This window comes from Microcaecilia unicolor, chromosome 9 (assembly GCF_901765095.1).
Source record: "Microcaecilia unicolor chromosome 9, aMicUni1.1, whole genome shotgun sequence".
Lineage (NCBI taxonomy): Eukaryota > Metazoa > Chordata > Amphibia > Gymnophiona > Siphonopidae > Microcaecilia > Microcaecilia unicolor.
This window is the reverse complement of record NC_044039.1, coordinates 141,272,565-141,299,562: the sequence shown is the minus strand read 5'-3', so window position 1 is coordinate 141,299,562 and position 26,998 is coordinate 141,272,565. Positions and strand designations below refer to the sequence as shown.

The following is a 26,998-nucleotide window of genomic DNA, read 5'->3' as shown; positions in this document are numbered from 1 at the left end:
CTGTGCCCTGAGAAAGGCAAGGACAAATCAAATTCGGGTGTACATATAAAGTATCACATACCATGTAAATGAGTTTATCTTGTTGGGCAGACTGGATGGACCGTACAGGTCTCTGCTGTCATTTACTATGTTACTATGTAATATGTGTGTTAATACATAAGGCTTCATAGATAACATCAAGACATCAAGAGCTATATTTTGTGGGATATATATATATAATGTATATATATAAACACATCTAATGTCACCAAGAAAAGTTCTTCTTTGATCTTTACCTGGTCCAAAAAATTAATCATATCAGATAAATCTCTCCCATATGAAGGAATGGTTGGAACAAGAGATCAGAGAAATTTATCTGAAACACGGCCCGTTTTGGGTCACTCCCTTTTAATATTGTGGATATCCAGTTTGGCAAATAAACTTTTTGCAGCTCTACTTCTATTTTGCCTGGTTTGTTGGAACCATTTTTCCTCTCCACCCCTTAGTCAATCTACTTTTGGGGATACACACAGGGCAGAATCGATACCTGTCGATAGACACTACCCATGTGGCAGATGTTCTGTATGTTCAGTTAATAAAAGAATTACATCATTTATACACCATGTCACATTAAAGGAATACTTTTTGATACATTTTTCAAATTATATAACTGAAAATGTGGTTTATGCTTGTGTCTGTCCTTGCAATTTGATGTACATAGGGAAAATGAAGTGTGCTTTTAATAAAAGAATAATTGAACGCCGTAGCGCTATTAAGAGGCAACTGATAGACAAACTATTGGTTGATCATTCTATAATTATTCTCACAAAATGCCTAGTATCTGCCTGGGGTTACCCTGCAGCTACCTGGAGGGTCTGTCCCCAACACTGCTCAAGCCCTCCTGGGCATGTGCTCTATACTAGCACCCTCCTCCCACCGACTGGGTCCTGCTTGCCTCTAGGCTACTCTCCCACTCTCAGGTTATTCCCCTGGTGATTTCTAGGACACTGGGGCCACACTCCAGAGGTCCCACAGTTCCTGGAAAGCACCCAGAGTCAACAAACGTTTATTGTCACAAAAGTGAACAGAAAAAGGTAAGCTCAGCAACTAATAACAGGTAACTGAATATGGATCAATTATAAAACTAAACATTTGTTTACTACCTGGGTAGTACCTGGGGAATTCAGGAAATGTAGCTGCTCACAAGTTTTAAAATATAACTACTCACAGGGCCTCAGTAAAGAGATCTTTCTTGCTGCACACTCTGGCTGAGACTGAGGAAGATCCAGTACCTTCAGGCTAGATTTGAAATCCAGGGCCAATCAGAGCCCAGGGCATCAATTTTGAAAGTAGCTGCCCAGTGTTACTGCAGATTGCCTTTCCATAAGCTGAAACTAGAAGAGAGAAAGTCTTCTTCTGCAACAGCTTTAAAACTCAAAATAAGTGCCATTTGCTGGCCAATTAGGCAGTGGCGTTCCTAGGGGGGCTGACACCTGGGGCGATCGCCGATGCACCCCGCCCCCCGGGTGCAACGCGACACCCCCCCCCCCCGGGCGAAAGGACACCCCCCCGGCGAAAGAACCCCCTGGGTGCATGCCGCTGGGGGGGGGGGGGGGGTGCCACGCGCCTGTCCACTTCGTTCGTTTCCATGCTTCCTCTGCCCCAGAACAGGAAGTAACCTGTTCCGGGGCAGAGGGAGCACAGAACGAATGTAGCGGACAGGCGCGCGACACCCCCCCTAGCGGCGTGCACCCGGGGCGGACCGCACCCATGGCCCCCCCCCCCCCCCTTGGCACGCCACTGCAATTAGGAGAAATTCACTTCATGAAATAATACAGCTTTGAAATGGTATTCAAAGCTGACGAGTCGGAGAAACTGAATGAAATTTCTGTAGATCTAGAGGATGTAATGGGACAATTTGACAAATTGAAGAGTAGCAAATCTCTTGGACCAGATGGTATTTATCCCAGAGTACCGATAGAACTGAAAAATGAACTTGCAGAACGATTGTTAGTAATATTTATCCTTAAAATCGAGCGTGGTACCGAAAGATTGGAGGGTGGCCAATGTAACGCCGATTTTTAAAAAAGGTTCCAGAGGAGATCCGGGAAATTATAGACTGGTGAGTCTGACGTCCGTGACGGGCAAAATGGTAGAGACTATTATAAAGAACAAAATTACAGAGCATATTCAAAAGTATGGATTAATGAGATAAAGACAACATGGATTTAGTGAAGGGAAATCTTGCCTCACCAATCTATTACATGTCTTTGAAGGGGTGAACAAACGTGGATAAAGGTGAGCCGGTTGATATTGTGTATTTGGATTTTCAGAAGGCATTTGACAAAGTACCACATGAAAGACTCCAGAGGAAATTGGAGAATCATGGGATAGGAGGTAGTGTCCTATTGTGAATAAAAATCTGGTTAAAAGATAGAAAACAGAGAGTAGGGTTAAATGGTAAATATTCTCAATGGAGAAGGGTAATTAGTGGGGTTCCCCAGGGGTCTGTGCTGGGACCGCTGCTTTTTAACATATTTATAAATGACCTAGAGACGGGAGTAACTAGTTAGGTAATTAAATTTGCTGATGACACAAAGTTATTCAAAGTCGTTAAATCACGGGAGGATTGTGAAAAATTACAAGAAGACTTTACGAGACTGGGAGACTGGGCATCTAAATGGCAGATGACGTTTAATGTGAGCAAATGCAGAGTGATGCATGTGGGAAAGAGGAACCTGAATTATAGCTACATCATGCAAGGTTCCACATTAGGGATCACCGACCAAGAAAGGGATCTAGGTGTCATCGTTGATACGTTGAAATCTTCTACTCAGTGTGCTGCGGTGGGTAAGAAAGCAAATAGAATGTTAGGTATTATTAGGAAAGGAATGGAAACCAAAAATGTGGACGTTATACTTTTGTATTGCTCCATGGAGCGACCGCACCTCGAATATTGTGTTCAATTCTGGTCGCCACATCTCAAAAAAGATATAGTGGAATTAGAAAAGGTGCAGAAAAGGGTGACAAAAATGATAAAGGGGCTGGGACGACTTCCTGATGAGGAAAGGCTAAAGCGTCTGGGGCTCTTCATCTTGAAGAAAAGACGGCTGAAGGGAGATATGATAGAGGTCTATAAAATAATGAGTGGAGTGGAAAGGGTAGACGTGAAGCGTCTGTTTACGCTTTCCAAAAATCTAGGACTAGGGGGCATGCGATGAAGCTACAAAGTAGTAAATTTAAAACTAATCAAAGAAAATATTTCTTCACTCAACGTGTGATTCAACTCTGGAATTTGTTGCAAGAAAATATGGTAAAGGCGGTTAGCTTAGCAGAGTTTAAAAATTGGACGGCTTCCTAAAGGAAAAGTCCATAGACCATTATTAAACTGAACTTGGGGGGGAAATATTTCTGGGATAATCAGCATAAAATGTTTTGTACTTTTGGGGGGATCTTGCCAGGTATTTGTGACCTGGAATGGCCACTGTTGGAAACAGGATGCTAGGCTTGATGGACCTTTGGTCTGTCCCAGTATGGCAATACGTATGTACAGTTTTCAGGCTCAGAAGCCCACTGTTTTGTCAGTTACGAAGCACAGATTTGAAGATTTTCAATTTTTTGTCCTTCATATACCAAAGATTCCATGGAGAGGAGTGAACATAGATGAACTATTAGGGTGGAACAAAGGTTTATTTACAATTTTAGAACTGTTTCCTGAAAAGTTTACATAAGGAAATAGATATGTTGGCTTGTATCTAAACATTTTTTATTAGGATATATGTTAGAATGAGGATAGAATAGAGACCTTTGGATCTGGCCAAGCACAGATCATTAGAGAGTTTAACAAGGGCTGTTCGTTGAATGTAGAGGGCAAAAGCCAGATTGAAGTGGATCAAGAATAGCTTGAGATGGAAGAAAGTCAAGACAATAGCAGTGCACAGCATGTTCGGATAAGAAAGAGAGGAGGGAGAGGTATGCAGTGGTTTCAGATGGAGAAAAGATTGGGAAGGGACAGTATCAAGAAATTGTACTGGAGTCATTGGGAATAGCAGAAAGAAAATAAAAATCTGTAGAGGTAAAATGTTTCAGCATGCAGTACCTGGAGTGGAGGTCCCGGGTGGATCGGGGTGGACCTGGGAGTCACCCCTAGAGAATGCTGGAAGGAATATGCATATGGACTGCAAGTCCTCCACAGCACCTGGTAGGCAGGCAGAGGGAGCGCTGGGCACCTGGAGTGGAGGCCCTGGGTGGTGCAAGGTGGATCTGGGAGTCACCCCAGAGAATGCAGGGAGTAATATGCAGATGTGCTTAAATACTTAAGGGCTGATCACCTCATTAGAGGCACCTTAATTTAGGTACCTTAAAAATGTGCTAAATATAATGCCTTAATGTTAATTTTGGACACCTTAAATGGAGGCATTGAAAGTAAGGTGTGCATTAGCTGAGTTAAGGTGCCAGAAATCAATGCTGAGTTTCTAACTTAATTTATTACCCCACCCCAGCAAATTTTGGCCTTCAGGTGATGTATGCCTCTAACCATCAAGTTGCCTATGTTTTACTTTTGAGTCATAGGGACCCTTTTACTAAAGTGCACCAAGTTGTTGCACTGACCATGCCTTAACACCAAAAATTAACATGCAGAGGAGGAGTTTTTTGGGAGAGGAAGGTAATCATGTAGATCACTCATTGCTAACTGATTTTCAACCTCTAGGCCTACGAAGAAATTCAAGGATTAACAGACCAGGCAGATAAATTAATTGGACAGAAGAACTTGCTGACTCGCAAACAGGATATGTTGATTCGCAAAGTGTCTGGACTCTCAGGTGAGAAGTACTCTCTAGATTGTGTTTTATGTGGGTGGGTGGGTGGCAGGCCAGGAGTAAATTTTGGAAGTGCTGTAGTACATAAGCTTGAAGCTTGGTTTTATATGCCAGTTCACTACTTCTTGTTAAGCAAGTCACTTAACCACCTTATGTTCAAACTTAAAATAGTGTCACTCAAAAGCACTTAGAAGCTAATGCTCAAACGTTCACGGTAGAGTCCTTGCTCTACTGCAAAATTATTAAAATAATAAGCATGTCTAGTGACACCATCTCAACCCAAGACGTGTCTCTCCCCCTCCCCCCCCCCCCCCCCCCACAAGGTACCTGAAAGGCAGGTGTGATGCCCCCTCGCCCCTGCTTCTGAGTGCTGTCATCTCCTGGGATGCACTGAGCAGAGAGCCTGTCTACCATATTAGGAAGAAATCCCTATATGGTAGGCATGCCCCACCCAATGCTTCACACCACCATTTTGCATATGATTGCACCCGAAGGCAAGAGCATCAACTCCTGCCTCCTTCCATGTACGGGGTTGGGGTAGCCTTGGGTTGAGATCATGGGGGGGTCACTAGACTAACGGGGAGGGGTTTTTTTTAATAAGGCTGGGGGGGAGAAGACCACTAGGCTACCAGGAATTTGTGGTGGGTGGAAAGGAGAAGGACCAGGTCAGGCTTGGGGGGGTGGTGTTTGTATAGGGTGGGGCTGATGCAGGACACAGTCTGGGGCAGGGTAGTGGGTTGAAGGGAGAGGAGAGGTGCCAGTACACACCCATTCCTCTCAACCTTTCTACACTGCCCTGGACCTGGCAAAAAGATTTCCACACTAAATATGCATTAGAATCAACTTGCATTTTAATGCAGTCTGCGGTATTGGTTTCAGCGCAAGTTAATACCTGCACTGAAACCATTTGAGCATTTGGCGCATAATAACGTCCACGCAAACCCGGCGTTAACCGCATATTAATGCTGGCAGTAGTTTTGAGCATCAGCCCCAGAGTTTGTCTAGTTCCCTTATAAGATTATTGTGATTATCAAAGGAAATTGAGGAGGAGGTTTTTAAACTGTAATATTGTATTTTTACAAAGATTTCATGTCAGTATGGTGTTTTGGAAGTGGAAGGGTTTTTAAGTCTGGTGTGATTTTTGTTTTGGCCTGATGGTTCCTCCATTCTCCTTTTCCCTTGGAACCAGTACTGAGATCCTGGCCTTCATTCACAACTACCAAGGGGATGTTTCCCCTGTTCTAGTAGAGCCACCCTCCCACTATTCCTGGTCTGATTTTGAGGCCTGAAGCCCTTACACCAGAGATCCTTCCAGAACCCTGTATCATGAGCTCCCAGTCTAGCCACCAGGCGGTTCCTTTTATAATTACTGTAATTCCTATCTCCCCCTCCCCCCGATATTGTGAATGCCATCTCCATAGCAACTCCACCCAACTTGAGGCATGGCAGACCTGACTCGGGTATTGATTCAGGGTTCTTTTGCATGGCAGTATGCAGAATTGCCACTGAGCCAGACCTACCCATCAGTTTTTAACTTTACTCTGATCAATAATGTCCTTAAATACCATTTAAATATTTGTTCATTTGAGAAGGCTCTGTGGCCCTTCAGTATCTGGGATAAAGTACCTAGTAGGACATTTTGGAGCTGAGAATTGAACTGTAGATAAGTTTATTTGAGGCTAAACTATGTGCAGTAGCTATTTCCCATGATACAGGGAGACCAGATCACTGTTCTACAGTGTTCTTCCATCTATTAGGGCCCTCCATATACTATAATAATCTGCCAACTATGACTGATCCAGGCCTCCACAATCTCTGTACCATTGTGTCACTGAAAACCAAAGATCTTGCTGCTTATGTGAATTATATGGAAGTAGTCTGTGATTCATTGAGAGACTCATCTGGCATTATGTACCATGTTTACACAGGCAAAACAGAGGAAGTTGTACTGAAGAAGCTTGAATATATCTATGCCAAGCAAAAAGCATTAGAAGCAGAAAAGAAAAGGAAGCTGTTGGAAGATGATGAGTCATCATATTCCTTTATGCCTATCAGGCACCTGCAAAATGAATCCTTTAGTCCTCCTGAAGAAAGCAGAAAAATTCTTATGCCCAACAAGCGGGGTAGACCACTGATACTATCCAGGAAAGCACACCAAGTCATAGGTAAGCCTAGGGTGATCAAACACTATTTTTCTCACAGAAAAGCAAAAGAACAACAAAGATGAGCTAATGAAAATGTTTCCACCTCTGAAGTACTTAGTTCAGTATAGTCATCTTATTTCAGTGAATTATGGCACATCATTTTCTGTTAATTATAGTTTGCCTTTGATCAGTTTTTCATGTACTGCATTGGTTGATATAAATTGTTTTAATTTGTCAGGGAGCAGATGGCAGCATGGTGAGCTCTCTTTAGCAATCGACTTGCGGGACCATCATTAAGTGCAAAAGGAAGCTATGGACCTTTCTGACCCCTCTTCCATTGCTGCAGTTGATTGCGGATATGCGGTTCCTGCCAGCAGGCTTAATAAGGAGCAGAATCGTGATGATAGGGAGTGTGTTTGAAATGATTTGGATGTCTCGATTAACCCTCTCACAGGACCTCCCCTAGAGGCTGCTTGGATGTCCTTTTGTATCAGCTGATGAAAATGCTGCAGATGGAGTTGGCAGAGCAATAGTATACATGTCAGTGGGCGTGTGCTGGCTGTCATGAAGTTGGCAGTGGTGAATAGTGTATCTTCCATTATGTTCCAAGGATCAATCCTGACAAATGGGTTGTGACCATCCGCCAGCAGCAGAGTTAGAGAACTCTAATGAGTTGTACCTCATAAGCTACTGCGCTTAGCAACCAAGCCAGTATGTTCTATCTCCATCAGGCGGGATAGCAGCTCCTGTGCGCTGTGGTGACTTCTGTGTAGCTGCCTGACCTGCTTTCAGGTTCGGTTAAGATTGGGGTTGAGAATATTCAGTGTAAACCTAGTGGTTTAGATCTCTCCCTGCTTCCCCATTGCCACTTCCTACTTCTTCTCAGTCTTCCCTTCTCTTTTTCTCCTGCCTCTATCTAAAAAAAAAAAAAGCAGACTGTGGTTCTTTTTGAGAGAGCTTGTGCTGTGGGAAAATTGTGGGGCCTTCAGTGCCTTGGAGGTCACGAGACTGAGAATAATAAATATATTCACAGAAAACAGCTAGTGTCTAAACCTATTAAGTCTTTTACGTGCTGGGGTGGGGGGGGGAGCTCTCGGCTGACGGTCCCTGCACGCTTTGCTTTACTTCTGTGGACATGCCTACTTTGGCTGTCAGTACTCCATCTCCGGGAGTTCAGTCCGGCCCCGCTCCGATCGCTGTTTTGGCAGGCTCAGCACTAACAGCTCCTAGGCTCTGTGTGGTAATCTGTGTCCTGCTGTCCTTGGAGAATACATACTACAGGTAGTTAATTTTACTTTTTCACAATTAGTGTAAACAGTGACATCACACCAACATCACTATTGCATAGTAGAAAAAAGTAAGTAAGCAGTGAATTCTGGCAATCAAGTATGCAAAGTGTTCATTAACGTTTATTTTGGTACAGATTACCCAAATTGCCTTAAATTATGCTGTTAAAGATGACACAATCTGGCAATTCTCTTTTTTTTTTCCAGTCGCTCATGTATGAGTGCTGTTGATTAATCACAGTTAATAATTTTAATTAACATTTTTGAGTTAATCACGATGGGTAACTGATTAATCAACATAGTGTCAATGTAATTTTGTTTCCTCCAAGTGGAATATACTTTTTAATATTTTAAAAAGTACAGTATAAAAATAAATTGTTTTAGTTTGTTCTGAGGCATATACATCTATGAACACAGTGTACATTTGCACAGTTGCATATAGAACCTGAAAACTTACCGGTGCTGAAGAATAGGTGGGTTTTCTGCCAATTTTGCATGTTTATGAAAGCACCAGTTATATGTGCAAATTGTACCAAGCTAGGGCCTCTGTATTTCTGGGACCTGATTTACTAGACACACAATATTATAAAAAAAAAAATCTTAGTAAATCATGCCCTTGGTTTCTTTTTCATTCAATTCATTCATTAGAGCTTACTGAATGGTAGGCTTTTGATTCATGTTGTCCAATACCAAACTTCCATTGTAGTATAGATTTCAGGGCCATTGTTCTGATTTGATTGGATGTGGCACTAGGGCCAGTCTTAGCAACTGTGGGGTCCTGTGCAGACCAGTTCGGTGGGGGCCCCCCTCTCCCACCTAGCCCCGCCCTTTGTTGACAAGATGTGTTTTAAACATTTTTTTTTATTTCAAATCAAGCAAAATTTGTACAGAAAAACTAATTCAAATATGCACAATGCTATCATAGGAAACCTTTGGGTTTAAAAAGCAAAACCATGTGCATGTAAGGAATGGATAAATGAATTAAAATAAATCCCCTTAATATGTAATACTTGGTAGCAATAATGAAACAGTGATTGAATATTCACATAGCAAGCAGCCTGAGCCAACAGATTTATTTTCCACCGAACATAATTAACTTTGTATGAACTTGGCTGCTAATAGTGTGCTGAACTGGACAATGTTGGCACATTTAGGGGGTTGTTTACTAAAGCTTAGCTCGAGTTATCTGCAGCAGGGCCCATAAGAATAAAATTGGGGCCCTGCTGCAGATAGCTAGAGCTAAGCGCAGTGGCGTTCCTAGGGGGGCTGGCACCTGGGGCGGATCGCCGATGGGCCCCCCCCCCCCCGATGCAGCAAGGACACCCCCGCGAAGGGAACCCTCTCTTCCCCCCCCCCCCCCCCCCCCCACCGGGTGCACCGCGCGTGCCTTTTGCTCTGTTGTTCGATGCTTCTTCTCTGCCCCGGAACAGGAAGTAACCTGTTCCGGGGCAGAGAAGAAGCATCGAACAACGGAGGGCAGGCGCGCGCGGCACCCCCCCCCCCCCCCCCTCCCGGCGGCGTGCACCCGGGGCGGACCGCCCCCCCCCCCCCCCCCCCCCCCCAGGAACGCCACTTTCTGTGAAATAGTAGTAATAAAAAATTTAAAAAAGGAAAGTGCATTTTTATAATATACCATTGCATTCCACAAAGCAAAAGGAGCAAGTTCCCACATGCCATATTTATTTCTTTTAATATAGGCACAGGAAGAAAAAAAGATTTTAAACTCTCCCAGTTTTCAATCTAATTCATGTTTAATGTGGGATAAAATGCCATAAATAAATAAGTAAATAAATAGATTGAAACTCTGAATGTTAAGCACCTGATTCTCATAACATGATGTCTGTTTAGTGGCCCTTTACCAGGAGAAAAAAATTGCACTAGTAATAGGGTGTCCCTTTAACCAGCTCCTCCAAATGACACAGATATTACCTTGATTTTTTTTTTTTTCTACAGTATCCCCCCACCAATTCCAGACCTCCCTGCTTCCCCAAGTCGCAGGGTGCCCTCCCAGCACATACTTGAAGCCACCCTGGTGGTCTAGTGGAGTCTTCTGCCGGCACTGACCCTCTTTGTGCCGCATCTTCTTTAAAATGGCTGACGAGACTTCCACCGGCAGCCTCACAAGACTTCAGCGGAAGTCTCGCAAGGCCACCGCTGGAAGTCTCAGCAGCCATTTTTAAAGAGTGATGTGGCAGCAAGAGGGTCAGCACAGGCAGTGGGCAGGAAAGATTGGGGATCTTTCCTGCCTCGAAGACTCCACTAGACCACCAGGCTTCAGGTATGTGCCTGGAGGGCACTCTGCGGCTCGGGGAGGAGAGGCAAAATGTCAGATCGCGGCAATAGCAGGGAGCACCGCGGGGCCCCTGGAAGCGCGAGGCTCTGTGTGATTGCCCCTGTCGCCCCTGCCTAATACCAACCCTGTGTAGCACAGATAAAGAATTGTAAATAAATTCTTCTTTTTTGCAAAAAATGATAGGGTGCTAATGTGTGTTCTGTATTGTTTGGATCAACAGATTGTACTAAAAATAATGTATTCATCTGCACAATAAAATATTGCCTCCTTTTCACTTTTACAGAGGAAACTCCAGCATCCTCCGTTGCTCTAACAACGGCCAGTTTGATAATGACCCCACAAGGGCAAGTATTAACTCTTAAGAGCCCTCTTTTGCCAGCACAGGTAACTACTCTTCCCACTGCCATCCAGCAAGTTGAACTGGCTCCGCAAAACCCAAGCAGTACAGCAGCACAGCCAGGTGAGTGACACTTTCATGTTGTAAAAAGCAGAAGAGCAGAGCTTAACCTGTAAAATTCAAATAATTGATTAGAGCCGATACGGGTGTGAGCCTTTAGCCTAGTGTCAAGTAAAGTCCTTACCACTACTCCTGCTACCCACTCAGTACCCTATGGTTAGTACTGCCAGTTCAACAAAGAAAAGCTATTCAGATATTCTAAGATAGCAGTACAACTGTAGCTTTCATGAAGCAGGGAGTCATGAAAAACCCCAAGTTGTCCTAGAAATAGGCCTCTTACTCAGATGGGCAGAGGAACACTCAAGTGGCTCAGATGGGCAGAGGAACACTCCAGTGGCTCATATTGCAGGAGTGGAAAAAATATTCTGGTGGATCATCTGAACAGGCAGACCATGTACCCATGAGAATGTGATTAGATGGATTCAGCCCTCAATCTCTTCAGAAACAGATGAGGCACCATATTGATGGAGCTAATGGCCCCAGGAAGAAACACCAAGGTCCTAACTGTCTTCAGTTGAAGAAAGGAATGTGGGTGCTCAGGATCAAGGCAAAGAGTATTAGGTGCCTAATAGGCATATTTTCAAAGCACTTAGCCTTCCAAAGTTCCATAGAAACCTATGGAACTTTGGAAGGCTAAGTGCTTTGAAAATATGCTAAGTGATCCTTCAGCCTAGCACTCCTCTCAATTTTCAGACCCCTAGACCACCTCCTTCCCTTAAATTTTGATTATTAAATTCAACAGACATGATCATACCTCTCCACCCACAGCATCCTTATTTTAAAAAATTACAGCTTATACAGAATACGGCTGCAAAATTAATTTTTAAAAATAAACTGTTTTATTTCAAAGATTTTTAACTCATGCCTGATTTAACGACTTATGTGTTTCTTTAATTTATTGTAATCCACTTTGGACCAAATTTGTTGGGGGAAAAAGAGCTATAGAAATGTCATTAGATTTTATAAAAATGCAGAATTGGATCATACTTTTATATATAAAATTTTGATGTTGGACTATGTAGATATAGATATATGGGGGTTGTATGTATACACATATATATATGTGTGTGTGTGTGTGTGTATGTATGTATATATATATAGATAGAGAGATGGGGGGTGCACATATATATGTGGCCTAAATGACAAGGTACAAAAGTGGGGCATGTGACTTATTTATACCACAAGATAGAGGGATATCAACTGCTTAATCTTGCAAATTTCAGCCTCGGATATAGACTTAATTACTACTACTACTACTAATAACATTTGTATAGCGCTACCAGGCGTACGCAGCGCTGAACATGAGACACACAGAGACAGTCCCTGCTCAGAGAGCTTACAGTCTAGGTAAAAGCAAACAGACAAGACATTTGCGGGCAAGGGAATTACTGGTAAAGAGGAACAGGAAGAAGGAGGGCAAATGAGTAGGGTTTGTAGCCAAAGGCAGTAGTGAAAAGGTGGGTTTTCAGCCTGGATTTAAAAACAGGTAGAGATGGAGCTAGACGTATGGGCTCAGGAAGTCAGTTCCAGGCATAAGGTGCTGCAAGACAAAAGGAACGAAGTCTGGAGTTAGTGGTGGAGGAGAAGGGGGACGATAAGAGAGATTTGTTCAGAGAGCGGAGTTCACGGGGAGGAATGTAGGGAGAAATGAGAGATGAGGTAATGAGGGGTCATAGAGTGGATGCATTTTAAAGGTCATCTTTAAAAAATGAGAAACATCAGTAAAAAAAAAAAAATTAACCCCAAAAGTCACATAGCCCTCTTTAGGTACCTGTGGTTTCTCCGAGGGCAAGCAGGCTGCTTGTTCTCACATGTGGGTCGACATCCGCTTCGGCCCAGGAATCGGACGGCATTTTGCAAGCAAAATATTAAAAGTTTTGCCAGAGTCTTCTGGCGCGTGTGCAGCGCGCACTGATTTCCCACCCGTCACATGAGCGCGTTCCCTCAGTTTTCTTTTCTCCGCTTTGAGGTGTGGTAGTTTTTTTTCTGTGCTCCTCTCAGGCCCAGGAAAGAGTCTTTGAGTTTTCACTTTTTTCTCCTAGTTTTTTCTTTATTTATTATTATTGTCATTTAAAAAAAAAAAGTTCCCGTAGTGTACTTTTAGTTTTGTACCCTTTCAAGTTTCCTTTGTTTTTCGTCGGGGCTGGTTTTTAGGCCTTGCAGTCGGGTTATTCCCTTATTTTTGTGCCGTTTTTCCTTCCTTGTCATCGAAGACACCCAGCGGCTTCAAATGTTGTACTCGGTGCCAATGGACCATCTCAGGTACCGATATCCACGCCGGGTGTATCCAGTGCCTTAGACCCAACCTTAGCCCAGCCACTTGCTGTCTGTGTCTTCGTATGAAGAAACGGACCCAAGCGTCTCGAGAAGCCCAACGAGAAAGCTTTTTGGGGCTCGGTCCGACATCGGTACCAAGGTCATCGACATTGAGGGAAACATCTACGTCAGGAGCAGAGGTAATGGCTGCTGAAAGACCAATTCACGCTGGGAGCAGTGAGGCATCGAGTGGGTCTCCACCTGCCTCGAGGCCTCCTGTTATGCAGGCCTCCCAGGACTGATCTTCGTCAGACCCGGCACCGAGAAGACGGGCGTCGAGCGAAGGCAAAGAAGCACCGTCATCGTTCTCCTTCAACACACGATGCCGGGAGCTCCAGGGCGTCGAGGGAATCGGCACCCGAGAAGCGTCTGCGCCGAGAGGATCGCTCCCCCTCTATTCATGAGGTGCCAATGCGTCGGTCTTCTGGCAGCCCGGTACCTGCTCCCAAGCCTCAACAGATTCTGCCACTGACTCCTTTACCGACCTCACAACCTTGTCTGATGGCGGCTCTTGACGAGCGCATCAGGGCCCTGCTTCCAGGGCTTCTGGAAGGATTGCTGCGCCAGTCTGTGTCGGTGTCTGGGGTGCTTGCGCTTTCCGTACTGTCTACTGCAGCGGCATCTGGCCCTTCGCCTGTGGTGAGGTCCCAGACCTCTGTGCTGCCTGCGGCATCTGTGTCAGCTGCCACCCAGGTCAACTCCCCTTCGACATCGGTGGAGGAAGCTTCACTGCACTCCAGGCGGGCGTCGACTTCTCTGCACCACCATGGAGGACGTCGCTCTTCGGCATCGAGGCAGGCTCAGTTTCAGACTAAGGGATGTCTTGTCCGATACTGAAGATGAGCGTTCGTGGGAGGAAGAGGAAGATCCCAGGTACTTTTCTTCTGACGAGTCCTATGGATTTCCTTCTGAACCTTCCCCTCCACCAGAAAGGAGACTTTCTCCACCGGAGAGTTTGTCCTTTACCTCCTTGGTCTGGGAAATGGCTGTGGCTGTTCCTTTCCCTATAGAGGTTGAGGATGAGCCCAGGGCTGAGATGCTCGAGGTCCTGGATTATCCTCCGCTTAGAGAGGCTGCAATGGCTCCTTTGCATAATGTACTGAAGGAGGTCCTTATTCGAAACTGATCGTTCCCGCTGTCAAATCCCGTGATCCCGAAAGAAGCTGAATTCCAATATCAGATCCACTGTGAACCTGGTTTGATGAGGTCTCAGCTACCTCACAATTCCATGGTGGTGGACTCTGGCCTCGAAAGAGCCAAGAGCACTAGGGACTATGCCTCGGCGCCCCCAGGCAGAGAATCTAGAACCTTGGACTCTTTTGGGAGGCAGACGTATCAGGCCGCTATGCTCGCTGCCAAGATCCAGACTTACCAGCTCTTCACAAGCATCCACTTGCGTAACTCGGTGAGGCAACTGTCCAGCTTGGTTGATGCACTCTCTCTGGAGCAGGCCGAGCCTTTTCCAGGTGGTCATACAGCAGAAGGTGTGTCGAAAATTCCTGGCCAGGGGTACGTTCGACACTTTGATGTAGCATCCAGGATCGCTGCCCAAGGTATAGTGATGCGCAGATTCTCATGGCTGCATGTCTCTGACCTGGATCATTCACTCCAGCAGCGGATGGCGGATGTTCCTTGCCGGGGGGATAACTTTTTGGTGACAAAGTAGAGGATCTAGTTGACCAGATCAAGAAGTACAATGATGCTATGGATTCTCTCTCCCGTCGGGCATCTTCTGCTAATACCTCCTCATCCAGGAGGTTATTTGGAGATGCTCCCTATTCCTATGCTAGGCGTAGGTACACTCCTGCTTCTCGGCAGCCTGCCCACGCTCAGTCCCAGCGCGCTCGTTCTCATCAACAGCGTACACCTAAGGCCACTGTGGCTCCCCAGCAAAAGCAAGGGATGGGCTTTTGACTGGCTCCAGTTCAGCATAGCCTCAGCAAACGTGTCCATACCGGACGACTTGCCGGTTGGTGGGAGGTTAATGTTTTTTCACCACAGGTGGCCTCTTATAACCTCCGACCGGTGGGTTCTTCAAATTGTCCGGTTAGGATACACCCTCAATCTGGAATCCAAGCTTCCAAATTGCCCTTCGGGAGCTCAGTCCTACAGTTCCCAGCAGAAGCAGGTACTTGCAGAGGAACTCTCCGCCCTTCTACAGGCCCAAGCAGTCAAACCCGTTCCACCAGGGGAAGAAGGGCCCTTGTACAAAAGAAAACAGGGGGGATGCGTTCCATCCTAGACCTAAGGGCCCCAAACAAATTTCTTATCCAAGAAAAGTTCAGGATGGTTTCCCTGGGCACCATTCTGCCCATGATTCAGGAAAATGATTGGCTATGCTCTCTGAACTTAAAGGATGCTTACACACACATCTCAATACTTCCAGCTCACAGGAAGTATCTTCGATTTTGGCTAGGAACACAACACTTTCAGTACCGTGTACTGCCTTTTGACCTGGTGTCTGCGCCCAGAGTGTTTGCAAAATGCCTAGCTGTAGTCGCAGCGTCTTTACACAGACTTGGCATGCACGTGTTCCCTTATTTCGACGATTGGCTGATGAAGAGCACCTCAAAGGAAGGTGCTCTGGAGTCCCTGCGAATGACTGTTCAGGTGCTGGAGCTACTGGGGTTCGTCATAAATTATCCCAAGTCCCATCTCACCCCAGTCCAAAAATTGGAATTCATTGGAGCTCTGCTGAACACCAGATATCTCAAGCTTATCTCCCCGAGGCAAGGGCAGACAGCCTTCTGTCCCTGGTGTCCATAGTTCGTGCATCTCAGCAGGTCACGGCTCAGCAGATGTTGAGAGTAATCACCCAGGGAAAGTATTTGTGGGTTGTGGGGGGGGGGTGGTTCTCATCTTCCCCCAGGTAGTTCTGGGGTGCTATAATAATCCAGGCACTCCAGTATGTCGTGTCTTCGCAGGTTGCGCTCGGGGGCCGATTCTATCTTCTTTTTTTTTTTTAACTTGTATTATTATCCTTGGTTTATTATCTGGAGTTCTGTGCCTCTGTATTAGGAATGGGTGGGTTTTGGGTGAAGGTGGGGAGAACTCCACTGCTTCAGTTGCTGTTCCTTTGCATTACATTCATATGTGCTGTTTCGCCATGGTTTGGAGGCAGTATTGGGGAGGGGGAAAAGATGATTATCTTGAAAATTATATGGTGCTTCTCTTATGATTTGAAGTTGATTATTATGCTGCTCCTCTTTTGCAGCTCGTGCATTCTGACGTGTATTTGTATTGTTACATAAGTATTGCCATACTGGGAAAGACCAAAGGTCCATCAGGCCCAGCATCCTGTTTCCAACAGTGGCCAATCCAGGTCACAAATACCTGGCAAGATCCCAAAAAAGTACAAAACATTTTATACTGCTTATCCCAGAAATAGTGGATTTTCCCCAAGTCCATTTAATAATAGTCTATGGACTTTTCCTTTAGGAAGTCGTCCAAACCTTTTTTAAACTCCACTAAGCTAACCGCCTTTACCACATTCTCTGGCAACAAATTCCAGAGTTTAATTACACATTGAGTGAAGAAAAATTTTCTCTGATTCATTTTAAATTTACTACATTGTAGCTTCATCGCATGCCCCTTAGTCCTAGTATTTTTGGAAAGCGTAAACAGACGCTTCACATCTACCCGTTCAACTCCACTCATTATTTTATAGACCTCTATCATATCTCCCCTCAGCCGCCTTTTCTCCAAGCTGAAGAGCCCTAGCCGCTTTAGCTTTTCCTCATAGGGAAGTCGTCCCATCTCCTTTATCATTTTCATCGCCCTTCTCTGCACCTTTCTAATTCCACTATATCTTTGTTGAGATGCGGCAACCAGAATTGTACACAATACTCGAGGTGCGGTCGCACCATGGAGCAATACAAAGGCATTATAACATCCTCATTTTTGTGTTCCATTCCTTTCCTAAAAATACCTAACATTATATTTGCTTTCTTACCCACCGCAGCACACTGAGCAGAAGGTTTCAACGTATCATCAACAACACCACCTAGATCCTTTTCTTGGTCTGTAACTCCTAACGTGGAACCTTGCATGACGTAGCTATAATTCGGGCTCCTGTTTCCCACATGCAGCACTTTGCACTTACTCACATTAAGTGTCATCTGCCATTTATTTATTTATTTTATTGCATTTGTATCCCACATTTTCCCACCTATTTGCAGGCTCAATGTGGCTTACAGAGTTTGGTTATGACATAATCATTCCATGTTATCAGATACAATTAATATTGTACAAAGATTAGGTAAGGGAAGAGAGAAGGGAGGTGTTAGGTAGGATAGAAGGTGGACTTTAATAACTGGGTGGATTAGTGAGGTAGTTTTGTAAGGCTATGGGTTCTCTTTGTAGGCCTTGTTGAAGAGATGCGTCTTCAGTGATTTGCGGAAGTTAGTTATTGCATCAATAAGTTTTAGGGCTGTAGGTAATGCATTCCACAACTGCGTGCTCATGTAGGAGAAGGTGGTGGCGTGTATCAGCTTGTATTTTAGTCCTTTACAGCTGGGGATGTGCAGATTGAGAAATTTGCAGGATGATCTTATGGCGTTTCTGGGAGGCAAGTCCACAAGGTTTAGCATGTAGATTAGGGCGTCTGCGTGAATGATTTTGTACAATCGTGCAAATCTTAAATGTAACGCATTCCTTGAGTGGGAGCCAGTGAAGTTTCTCTCTTAGGGGTTTTGCACTTTCATATTTAGTTTTTCCAAATATGAGTCTGGCGGCGGTATTCTGGGCTGTTTGGAGTTTTTTGATAGTCTGTTCTTTGCAGCCAGCGTATAGTGCGTTGCAGTAGTCCAGATGACTTATTACCATTGACTGTACCAGGGTACGGAAGATATATCTCGGGAAGAAAGGTTTTTGAGTTTCCACATGGAGTGGAACATCTTTTTCGTTGTGTTCTTCACGTGAGCATCGAGTGTGAGGTTTCGGTCAATGGTAACTCCAAGAATTTTTAGATTTTGTGCGACGGGGAGAGAACAGTATGGTGTGGTTATGGTGGAGGAGTAGTTTTTGTTGTGTTGTGAGGTGAGCACAAGACATTGTGTTTTCTCTGCGTTGAGTTTCAGCTGGAATGCATCTGTCCAGGAGTGCATGATTTGGAGGCTTTGGTTAATCTTGTTGGTGATTTCGTTTAGATCATGTTTGAATGGGATGTAAATCGTGACATCGTCTGCATATATGTAGGGATTAAGGTTTTGATTGGCTAGAAGTTTGTTAAAGGTATCATCATTAGGTTGAAGAGAGTTGGTGATAGGGGGGATCCTTGGGGAACTCCACATTCAGGTATCCATGGGGGTGATTTAGACGCCCAGTCTCCCAGTCTCGTAAAGTCCTCTTGTAATTTTTCACAATCCTCCCGCGATTTAACGACTTTGAATAACTTCGTGTCATCAGCAAATTTAATTACCTCACTAGTTACTCCCATCTCGAGGTCATTTATAAATATGTTCAAAAGCAGCGGTCCCAGCACAGACCCCTGTTCTCACAAATAAAAGATGGACTTGGGAAATCCACTGCTTATTTCTAGAATAAGCAGCATAAAATCTGCTTTATTTTTCTGGGATTTTGCCAGATACTTGTGACCTGGATTGGCCACTTTTGGAAACAGGAATACTGGGCTTGATGGACCTTCAGTCTGTCCCAGTATAGGCAACACTTATGTAAAGCACAGACAAGACCATGATTCTCATAGCACTCTCCTGGCTGAGACAAATTTGGTTTATCTATCAGGAAACCAAGTTGAACATTTACCATCTCTTCATATCATAAATATTAACATATAGTCAGTTATACTTGAAACAAAATTTTATTAATCAACATTTATATTCAAAAATTACCCTCTTTTAATCTTACTCTATACCTTAATTTCCACTACACTCTCACCATGCATGCCCTCAATAAACCTAACACATACCCCTCATGAAAACTCACTAATACATTTCAATCCTAACTACTCGCTAAATACCCAGATCAGCTCCCATTGTAACCATCCATGTTGATCATTCATGATTTAAACATTGGCTAATAGTCCCATTCCACGATATTCCGTCAACAGTCACTTGATAGTCTGCTGTACTTTTGTCCAACTGGTGCAATCACTTTAATCTTGTTTGGAGATATCACTTTTCAAAACTCCTTGTGGATCAATGAATACTTAAACGAGTAACATATTCACATCTTTGAGTTTTCCATTACTTGTTTCAATCCACATCCACTCGAACAATATACCCCAGACTCAACACAGTCTGCGTTTCGCTATAACAGCGTCATCAGGAGTCGGGTCATTTAGAAGATATAAACACCTCTTGGATGCAGGATAGGTAAGGCATTCCACCTTCCACACACTCACGCGCAAAAAAAACGCCGTCACATGCACATATCAGAGAACAGTTGTAGTCACTTTCCAGATTGTAATTAGCAAATCTTTTATTTTGAAGGTGTCACATCTCTGATGATTCAGCTGCCTAAATCAGCAGTTCCACTCCAGGTGAAGGGCTTTCTCACCAACTCTACGATCCCAGTAGCACTATCTGCTGTTCCCACCAGTGCTACTCTGTCGTCACCTGTGATAACTGAGACAGCACCTGCTTCTGGTATATTACTATTGCATTTCTCTCACTCAGTACTGAAGATTATACATGAGTCAGCCTGCTATTTAGGTTTTACATTAAAGCGAGCATGTAACTGTGTAGTTTACACATTTAGGGGGTAATAACTTACGGACTTAAGGTCCCTTTGAAAATTACCCTGGGAAATCTACCCATATACAATGTACTTATGCTGTTTGATGCAAATAGTTTTGTCTTCAGAATTTATCCACATTGTCAAAATGTTTGCATGTAAAAGTGTTTGTATAAAGCACTTTGGGGACAGTTTACTAAATATCAATGCGTGCTATCTGCTGTTATGCTCATGTTATTCCTGTGGGCACCAGATAGTGCACGCTAGTACCCATTAGCAGTCACTAACATTTAGTAAACCAGGCCCTTTATGCACCCACATTTTGGGAACGTAGCTTTATAAAAAGACATTTTGTTGGGTGAAGTGATACCCACAGATATGCCTTTTAAAATTGATTGCTATTAGTGTAATACTTCTTTTCATAATAATTCTTGGAAACCAACGACGCAGACCACCCCCCCCCCCCCCCCCTTGGTACGCCACTGCTCCCAGCCAGTCCGAGTTTCAGGATATCCTCAGTAAATATGTAGAGATCCATTTGTATACAGTGAAGGCAATGCATATAAATTTGATTCCTGTATATTTATTGCAGATATCCTGGAAACCAGATTTGAGAACTGCTGACCCTAGTTAAAGCAATGGGATGAGAAAGGCATAGGATAACATAAAAAAAAGAGAACGTGAGAGTGATTTCAGCATTTAATCCCTTGTTTCTCCCAGGGGTCATATCAAAAAAATTTGTAGATTGGGAAGATAAGGACAGCTCAAGGGAGAAGGTAATGGATTTTGGATTCCTGGGGGATGGGTTTTTGGCTACAGTTCCAGAATACATTTTCATATCTCAAATTAAGAGAAACAAGATAAGAACAGAAATGTTCCACAGAAACCAAACAGCAAAAAGCTGAGACACCCCAAGGGGTAATAATGTCACTGGTGCCACACTCTGGTCAACAATAAAATTTATAATCAGACTGTATTAAACTGTTCGTGAGCCCTTGAGCCCAGGCCGAGGCTTAGGAAGGACCTTGGCCAAGGCCTAGGGTGGACCAAACAGGTGCTAAGCAATACCCCGGTCACAAAGCCCCGCACACTCAGGACAAACAACTAGCACCACCAGAAAAGGGAGATAGACCACTCAGGTGGGCCTCACGGCCAAACGGGAACCCACTCGTACAGAGTCCAAGCGTGCGGACCTCACGGCCAAACTGGAACCGAGTCACACACTGGGGAAGGGAAAAAGAACAACGAGGGGTCCCAAAAGGGACTGGCACATATGCAACGCACACAGTGCTAGCTAGTGACACAAGGGAAGGGTGACAGACAAGAAGCTGGCAGGTACAGGCTATGACCAGGGGAAAAGAAAGCCATGGACAGAATGGGACACATACTGTATAAGAGCAAAGCTCCACAGGAACACTCTAGGCTGTACCATACAGCACCCAAGGGAAAAAGGAAGCCACCTAAAGGAATACACAAGGATGTGCTACATAGCACTCAAGGAGTAAGGGAAACCACTGTAGGAATACACAGGACTGTGCCACTCAGCACTCAAGGATCTAGGGAATCCACACACAAGAGTACGCATGACTGTGCCACAGAGTCAGATAACAGACACTAGAGACAAAGGAAAAGCAAGCAAACAGGAAAGGCTGCCTTTACATACACCAAACAGATATGGGCAATGTTCACAAGAATCAGGAGATAAGCACAGTAGACAAAGCGTAAAAGCAGGCTAAAGGGAAGGGCTGCTAAACACAAGTCAGAGAGAAGCAGGGCTTACACTGCAGTTAAAGGATAAAAGCTAACAAAGGAGAAAAACAAATAATGTTCTTACCAGACCTCAGTCAGCACACAGAGACAGAGCAACAGTGCACCCACAGGTGCAGGGAAGCAAGGTAATCAGGGAAAGCAGTTTAGCTAGGGAAACAAACAAGCATACACTGGGAACAACTAGCACACAGAGAAGCTAGGAGCAATTAGAGGAGTAAACAAACTCCCACAAAAGCACGGTGTTCTACTAGCACAGACAGAGGGTAACAGGCTTCAGCTGACAGGGATCAACGCTAAAGCATGGACTGTAGAGAAAGGTAGGTTTAAATAGATCTGACTTCTGACGTCTGCTGCTTCAGAAGTCAGCTCAATCCCTAACAGGCCAATCAGAAGCAAGTCCCAGTCATTCCCCTGCCTGTCTAGCAGAATCATAACACTATGGCTCCAGTGTTATACTGAGATAAAACCAAGGTATGTCTAAGGCAGGGCTGCTAGTGTTGATATCACTGGAGAAATGGCAGCCTTTAACTGCTGAGACTCCCTCAATGCTCCTTAAGCATTCTAGTGTTCCTGGATGATGGGTAGAAAAGGAAAACCTGATCTAAAGGCATTTGCCTACCAGCCGGCAGAGTCAGACAAGCAGGCGTTGGGCAAGATGGTGCCTCTGCCCGAGGAGCTGGAGCGAGAGGCGGTACTTTTTGGCAATGAGCTGGGCGCTACTTGGGAAGATAGGCCAGAGAGTCGAGTCGAACTCAGCACGTAGATAGCAGATCTAAAAGCCACAATTATGCATGTGCAACAAGAACTCAACAAGGATGTGGATGGCTTGTGGAGATCAGTGGAAGAACATGGGACACTGGCTGAATGATTTTGAGGAGTGCATCATCGACCATGAGGGGGGGGGGGGGGGGGGGGGGGTATTGTAGATCTTCAATCCTGATACACAACTATGGAAGCTAAGCAAAAGGATCTCCTCTCCAAGATAGAGGATAGCGAAAATCGAGCAAGCTGCAATAATTTGAGAGCAGTGGTGTTCCAAAGCTCAAGGCTGAGGCATTCATGCAATCTATTTGCCACCAGTTCCTCCTAGCAGCAGACCTGTCAGTGGAATTGCCATCTGTTGATTTTGAATGAGTTCACAGGGCCTTAGGACCTAAATCAGCTGATCGCCCTAGAGACTTCTTACTCCATGCTGCATGACAGGTGGGCCATATCACATGTGAGAATGCTAAGGTGGAATTTTTCGCAGACGTCTGCTATTACATTGAGAGAGCGGCAAGACTTCCTAGAGATTACCAAATGCCTTACTGCTAATAACATCCACCACCGCTGGCCTTATCCATTTGGCCTCTACTTCTTGTTTCAGAATCACCTACACAGAGTCACTATACAGCAAGAGGCTGTGGATATGCTGTTGGCAGCGCACCTCTGGAAACCCACAGAAGAGAGAGCTCCTAGTGAGGCAGGAGTGGTTCGACAAGGACCATCAGTTCAGCAATGGTGGCAAGCCACTGCCCTGTCTTCATCTTGCTGATATGGTACTTTGGCTCTCCTTTTTCTTTGTTTAGCTCTGGGATGTTCCCTTACATACTGTACTTCATTCCTTTATGGACATCTGTGGCGTGACATAAGTACATAAGAAATGCCATACTGGGAAAAGACCAAAGGCCCATCGAGCCCAGCATCCTGTCCCTGACAGCGGCCAATCCAGGTCAAGGGCACCTGGCAAACTTCCCAAACGCACAAACATTCTATAAAAGTTATTCCCAAAATTGTGGATTTTTCCCAAGTCCATTTAGTAGCGGTCTATGGACTTGTCCTTTAGGAAACTGTCCAAACCCTTTTTAAACTCTACCAAGCTAACTGCCTTCACCACGCTCTCCGGCAACGAATTCCAGAGTTTAATTACGCGTTGGATTAAGAAAAGTTTTCTCCTATTTGTTTTAAATGTACTACGCTGTATTTTCATCGCATGCCCCCTAGTCCTACTATTTTTGGAAAGCGTGAACAGACGCTTCACATCCACCTGTTCCACTCCACTCATTATTTTATATACCTCTATCATGTCTCCCCTCAGCCTTCTCTTCTCCAAGCTGAAAAAAGCCCTAGCCTCCTTAGTCTTTCTTCATAAGGAAGTCATCCCATCCCCGCTATCATTTTCGTCGCCCTTCGCTGCACCTTTTCCAATTCCACTGTATCTTTCTTGAGATGCGGCGACCAGAATTGGACACAATACTCAAGGTGCGCTCGCACCATTGAGCAATACAGTGGCATTATAACATCCTCACACCTGTTTTCTATACCTTTCCTAATAATACCCAACATTCTATTCGCTTTCCTAGCCGCAGCAGCACACTGAGCAGAAGGTTTCAGTGTATTATCAACTACGACACCCAGATCCCTTTCTTGGTCCGTAACTCCTAACATGGAACCTTGCATGACGTAGCTATAATTCGGGTTCTTTTTTCCTACATGCATCACTTTGCACTTGCTCACATTATTTATTTTTGTTACATTTGTACCCCGCGCTTTCCCACTCATGGCAGGCTCAATGCGGCTTACATGGGGCAATGGAGGGTTAAGTGACTTGCCCAGAGTCACAAGGAGCTGCCTGTGCCTGAATTGGGAATCAAACTCACTTCCTCAGTTCCCCAGGACCAAAGTCCACCACCCTAACCACTAGGCCACTTCTCCAATGTCATCTGCCATTTAGCCGCCCAGTCTCGTAAGGTCCGTCTGTAATTTTTCACAATCCTCTCGTGAGTTAACGACTTTAAATAACTTTGTGTCATCAGCAAATTTAATTACCTCGCTAGTTACTCCCATCTCTAAATCATTTATAAATATATTAAAGAGCAGCGGTCCTAGCACTGACCCCTGAGGAACCCCACTAACTACCCTTCTCCATTGTGAATACTGCCTATTTAACCCCACTCTCTGTTTCCTATCCTTCAACCAGTTTTTAATCCACAATAGGACATTACCTCCTATCCCATGACCCTCCAATTTCCTCTTTAGCCTTTCATGAGGCACCTTGTCAAACGCCTTTTGAAAATCCAGATACATGATATCAACCGGCTCCCCTTTGTCCACATGTTTGTTTACTCCTTCAAAGAATTGGAGTAAGTTGGTCAGGCAAAATTTCCCCACACAAAAGCCGTGCTCTCTTGGTCTCAGTAATCCATGTTCTCTGATGTGCTGTGTAATTTTGTTTTTAATAATAGCCTCTACCATTTTCCCGGCACCGACGTCATACTCACCTGTCTATAATTTCCCGGATCTCCCCTGTAACCTTTTTTAAAAATGGGCGTTACATTGGCCACCCTCAAATCTTCCGGTACCACGCTCGATTTTAAGGATAAATTGCATATCACTAACAGTAGTTCCGCAAGTTCATTTTTCAGTTCTATCAGTACTCTAGGATGAATACCATCCAGTCCAAGTGATTTGCTACCCTTCAGTTTGCCGAACTGCCCGATTACGTCCTCCAGGTTTACCATGAATTCAGTAAGTTTCTCCGACTCGTCCGCTTGAAATACCATTTCCGACACTGGTATCCCACTCAAATCTTCCTCGGTGAAGACCGAAGCAAAGAATTCATTTAATCTCTCCACTACGTCTTTGTCTTCCTTGATCGCTCCTTTTACCCCTCGGTCATCCAGTGGCCCAACCGATTCTTTTGCCGGCTTCCTGCTTTTAATATACCAAAAAAAATTTATTATGTTTTTTTGCCTCTACTGCTATCTTTTTTTCGTAATCCCTCTTGGCCTTCTTTATCTGTGCCTTGCATTTGCTTTGACACTCCTTATGCTGCTGCTTGTTATTTTCAGACGGTTCCTTCTTCCATTTTCTAAAGGCCTTTCTTTTAGCCCTAATAGCTTCCTTCACCTCACTTTTAACCTCGCCGGCTGTCTTTTGGACTTCCGTCTTTCTTTTCTAATTTGCAGAATATGTTTGGCCTGGGACTCCAGGATGGTATTTTTGAATAGCATCCACGCCTGTTGTACCATTTTTACCCTCTCAGTTGCCTCTCTAAGTTTTTTTTTTTTTTTTTACCGTTCTCATTTTATCATAGTCTCCTTTTTTAAAGTTAAACGCTAACGTATTTGACTTCCTTTGTATAGTTACTTCAAGGTTGATATCAAAACTGATCATATTGTGATCACTGTTATCAAGTGGCCCCAGTACCATAACGTTCCCCACCAGATCATGCGCTCCACTAAGGACCAAGTCTAGAATTTTTCCTTCTCTCATCGGCTCCTGCACCAGCTGCTCCATAAAGCTGTTCTTGATTTCATCAAGGAATTGTACTTCTCTAGCGTGTCCCGATGTCACATTTGCCCAGTCTATATTTGGGTAATGGAAGTCACCCATTATTATCTCATTGCCCATCTGCTATTTGGCAGGTTTTCATGTTTGCCGTTTGCTCAGGCAGTTACTGCCTCATCAATGGTTTTATGCAATGAAGTGGGATTGGGGGGGGGGGACTCTGGAGATTTCCTTACCCACAAGGTTTGTTTGGTAAGGGTCCCCTGGACTGTTATGGGAGGGGGTAGAGGGGTTTGTGATGGAGGGAGGATCTTTTGAATGTTTATCTTTCTTTGATTGCCACTGTTCGAGTTGCAGAAGTAGCTTTCTCTTTTTGTTGTTTGGTATTTTGCACAAGCTAGTTTAAAAGCTTCTCTGGTTATGGGATCCTCTAGATTGCTGATACTGCTTACTCTAAATCATTGAGGTCTTAGGTTTTAAACATTTTATTGATGTTAGCAAACTGACATAAGTTACAAGAATGCACCAGCTAACAATTTAAACCCCATTTACCAAACACTAGTCGAAACCTCCCCATCACCCCAAATAAACCTCCCACCCACACCACCCCAAAGTAATGTTCAAGGTCTTAATATACATCGTAAACGCCAATTGTTTTTCAAGGAAGCAGAACACTTGATTATGGGAGTGGGATTTATTCAAGAAACTCACTTTAAGCCCACACATGAGCATCTCTTATATCATAACGCTACCCTCACATTAATCTGGCTTCAAATAAATCCAGTGGTGTCGGGATGGTGATTGGGCAGTCCCTCAATCCAGAAGTAAAGGATATAGTAAGAGATAAACAGGGTCACTATAGCCTTTTAAAGGCATATGTAGGGCCTTCCCTGTATAACTTTGTTAATGTAGCAAATAATAATAATGTGTATGCCCCAAACTCTGAGCAGAAAGCTTTCCTTCAGGAGCTT

General features: G+C 44.4%; 1 protein-coding gene across 1 annotated transcript in view; it reads left to right on the top strand.

Moving 5' to 3' along the window:
* MGA (MAX dimerization protein MGA) overlaps window positions 1-26,998 on the top strand; it is an 801,076-nt gene that overhangs the window by 752,411 nt on the left and 21,667 nt on the right. Inside the window, 4 exon segments of the mRNA XM_030215215.1 lie at window positions 4,691-4,802; window positions 6,728-6,964; window positions 10,806-10,982; window positions 19,745-19,900. Coding sequence (XP_030071075.1) covers window positions 4,691-4,802; window positions 6,728-6,964; window positions 10,806-10,982; window positions 19,745-19,900 — 682 coding nt within the window.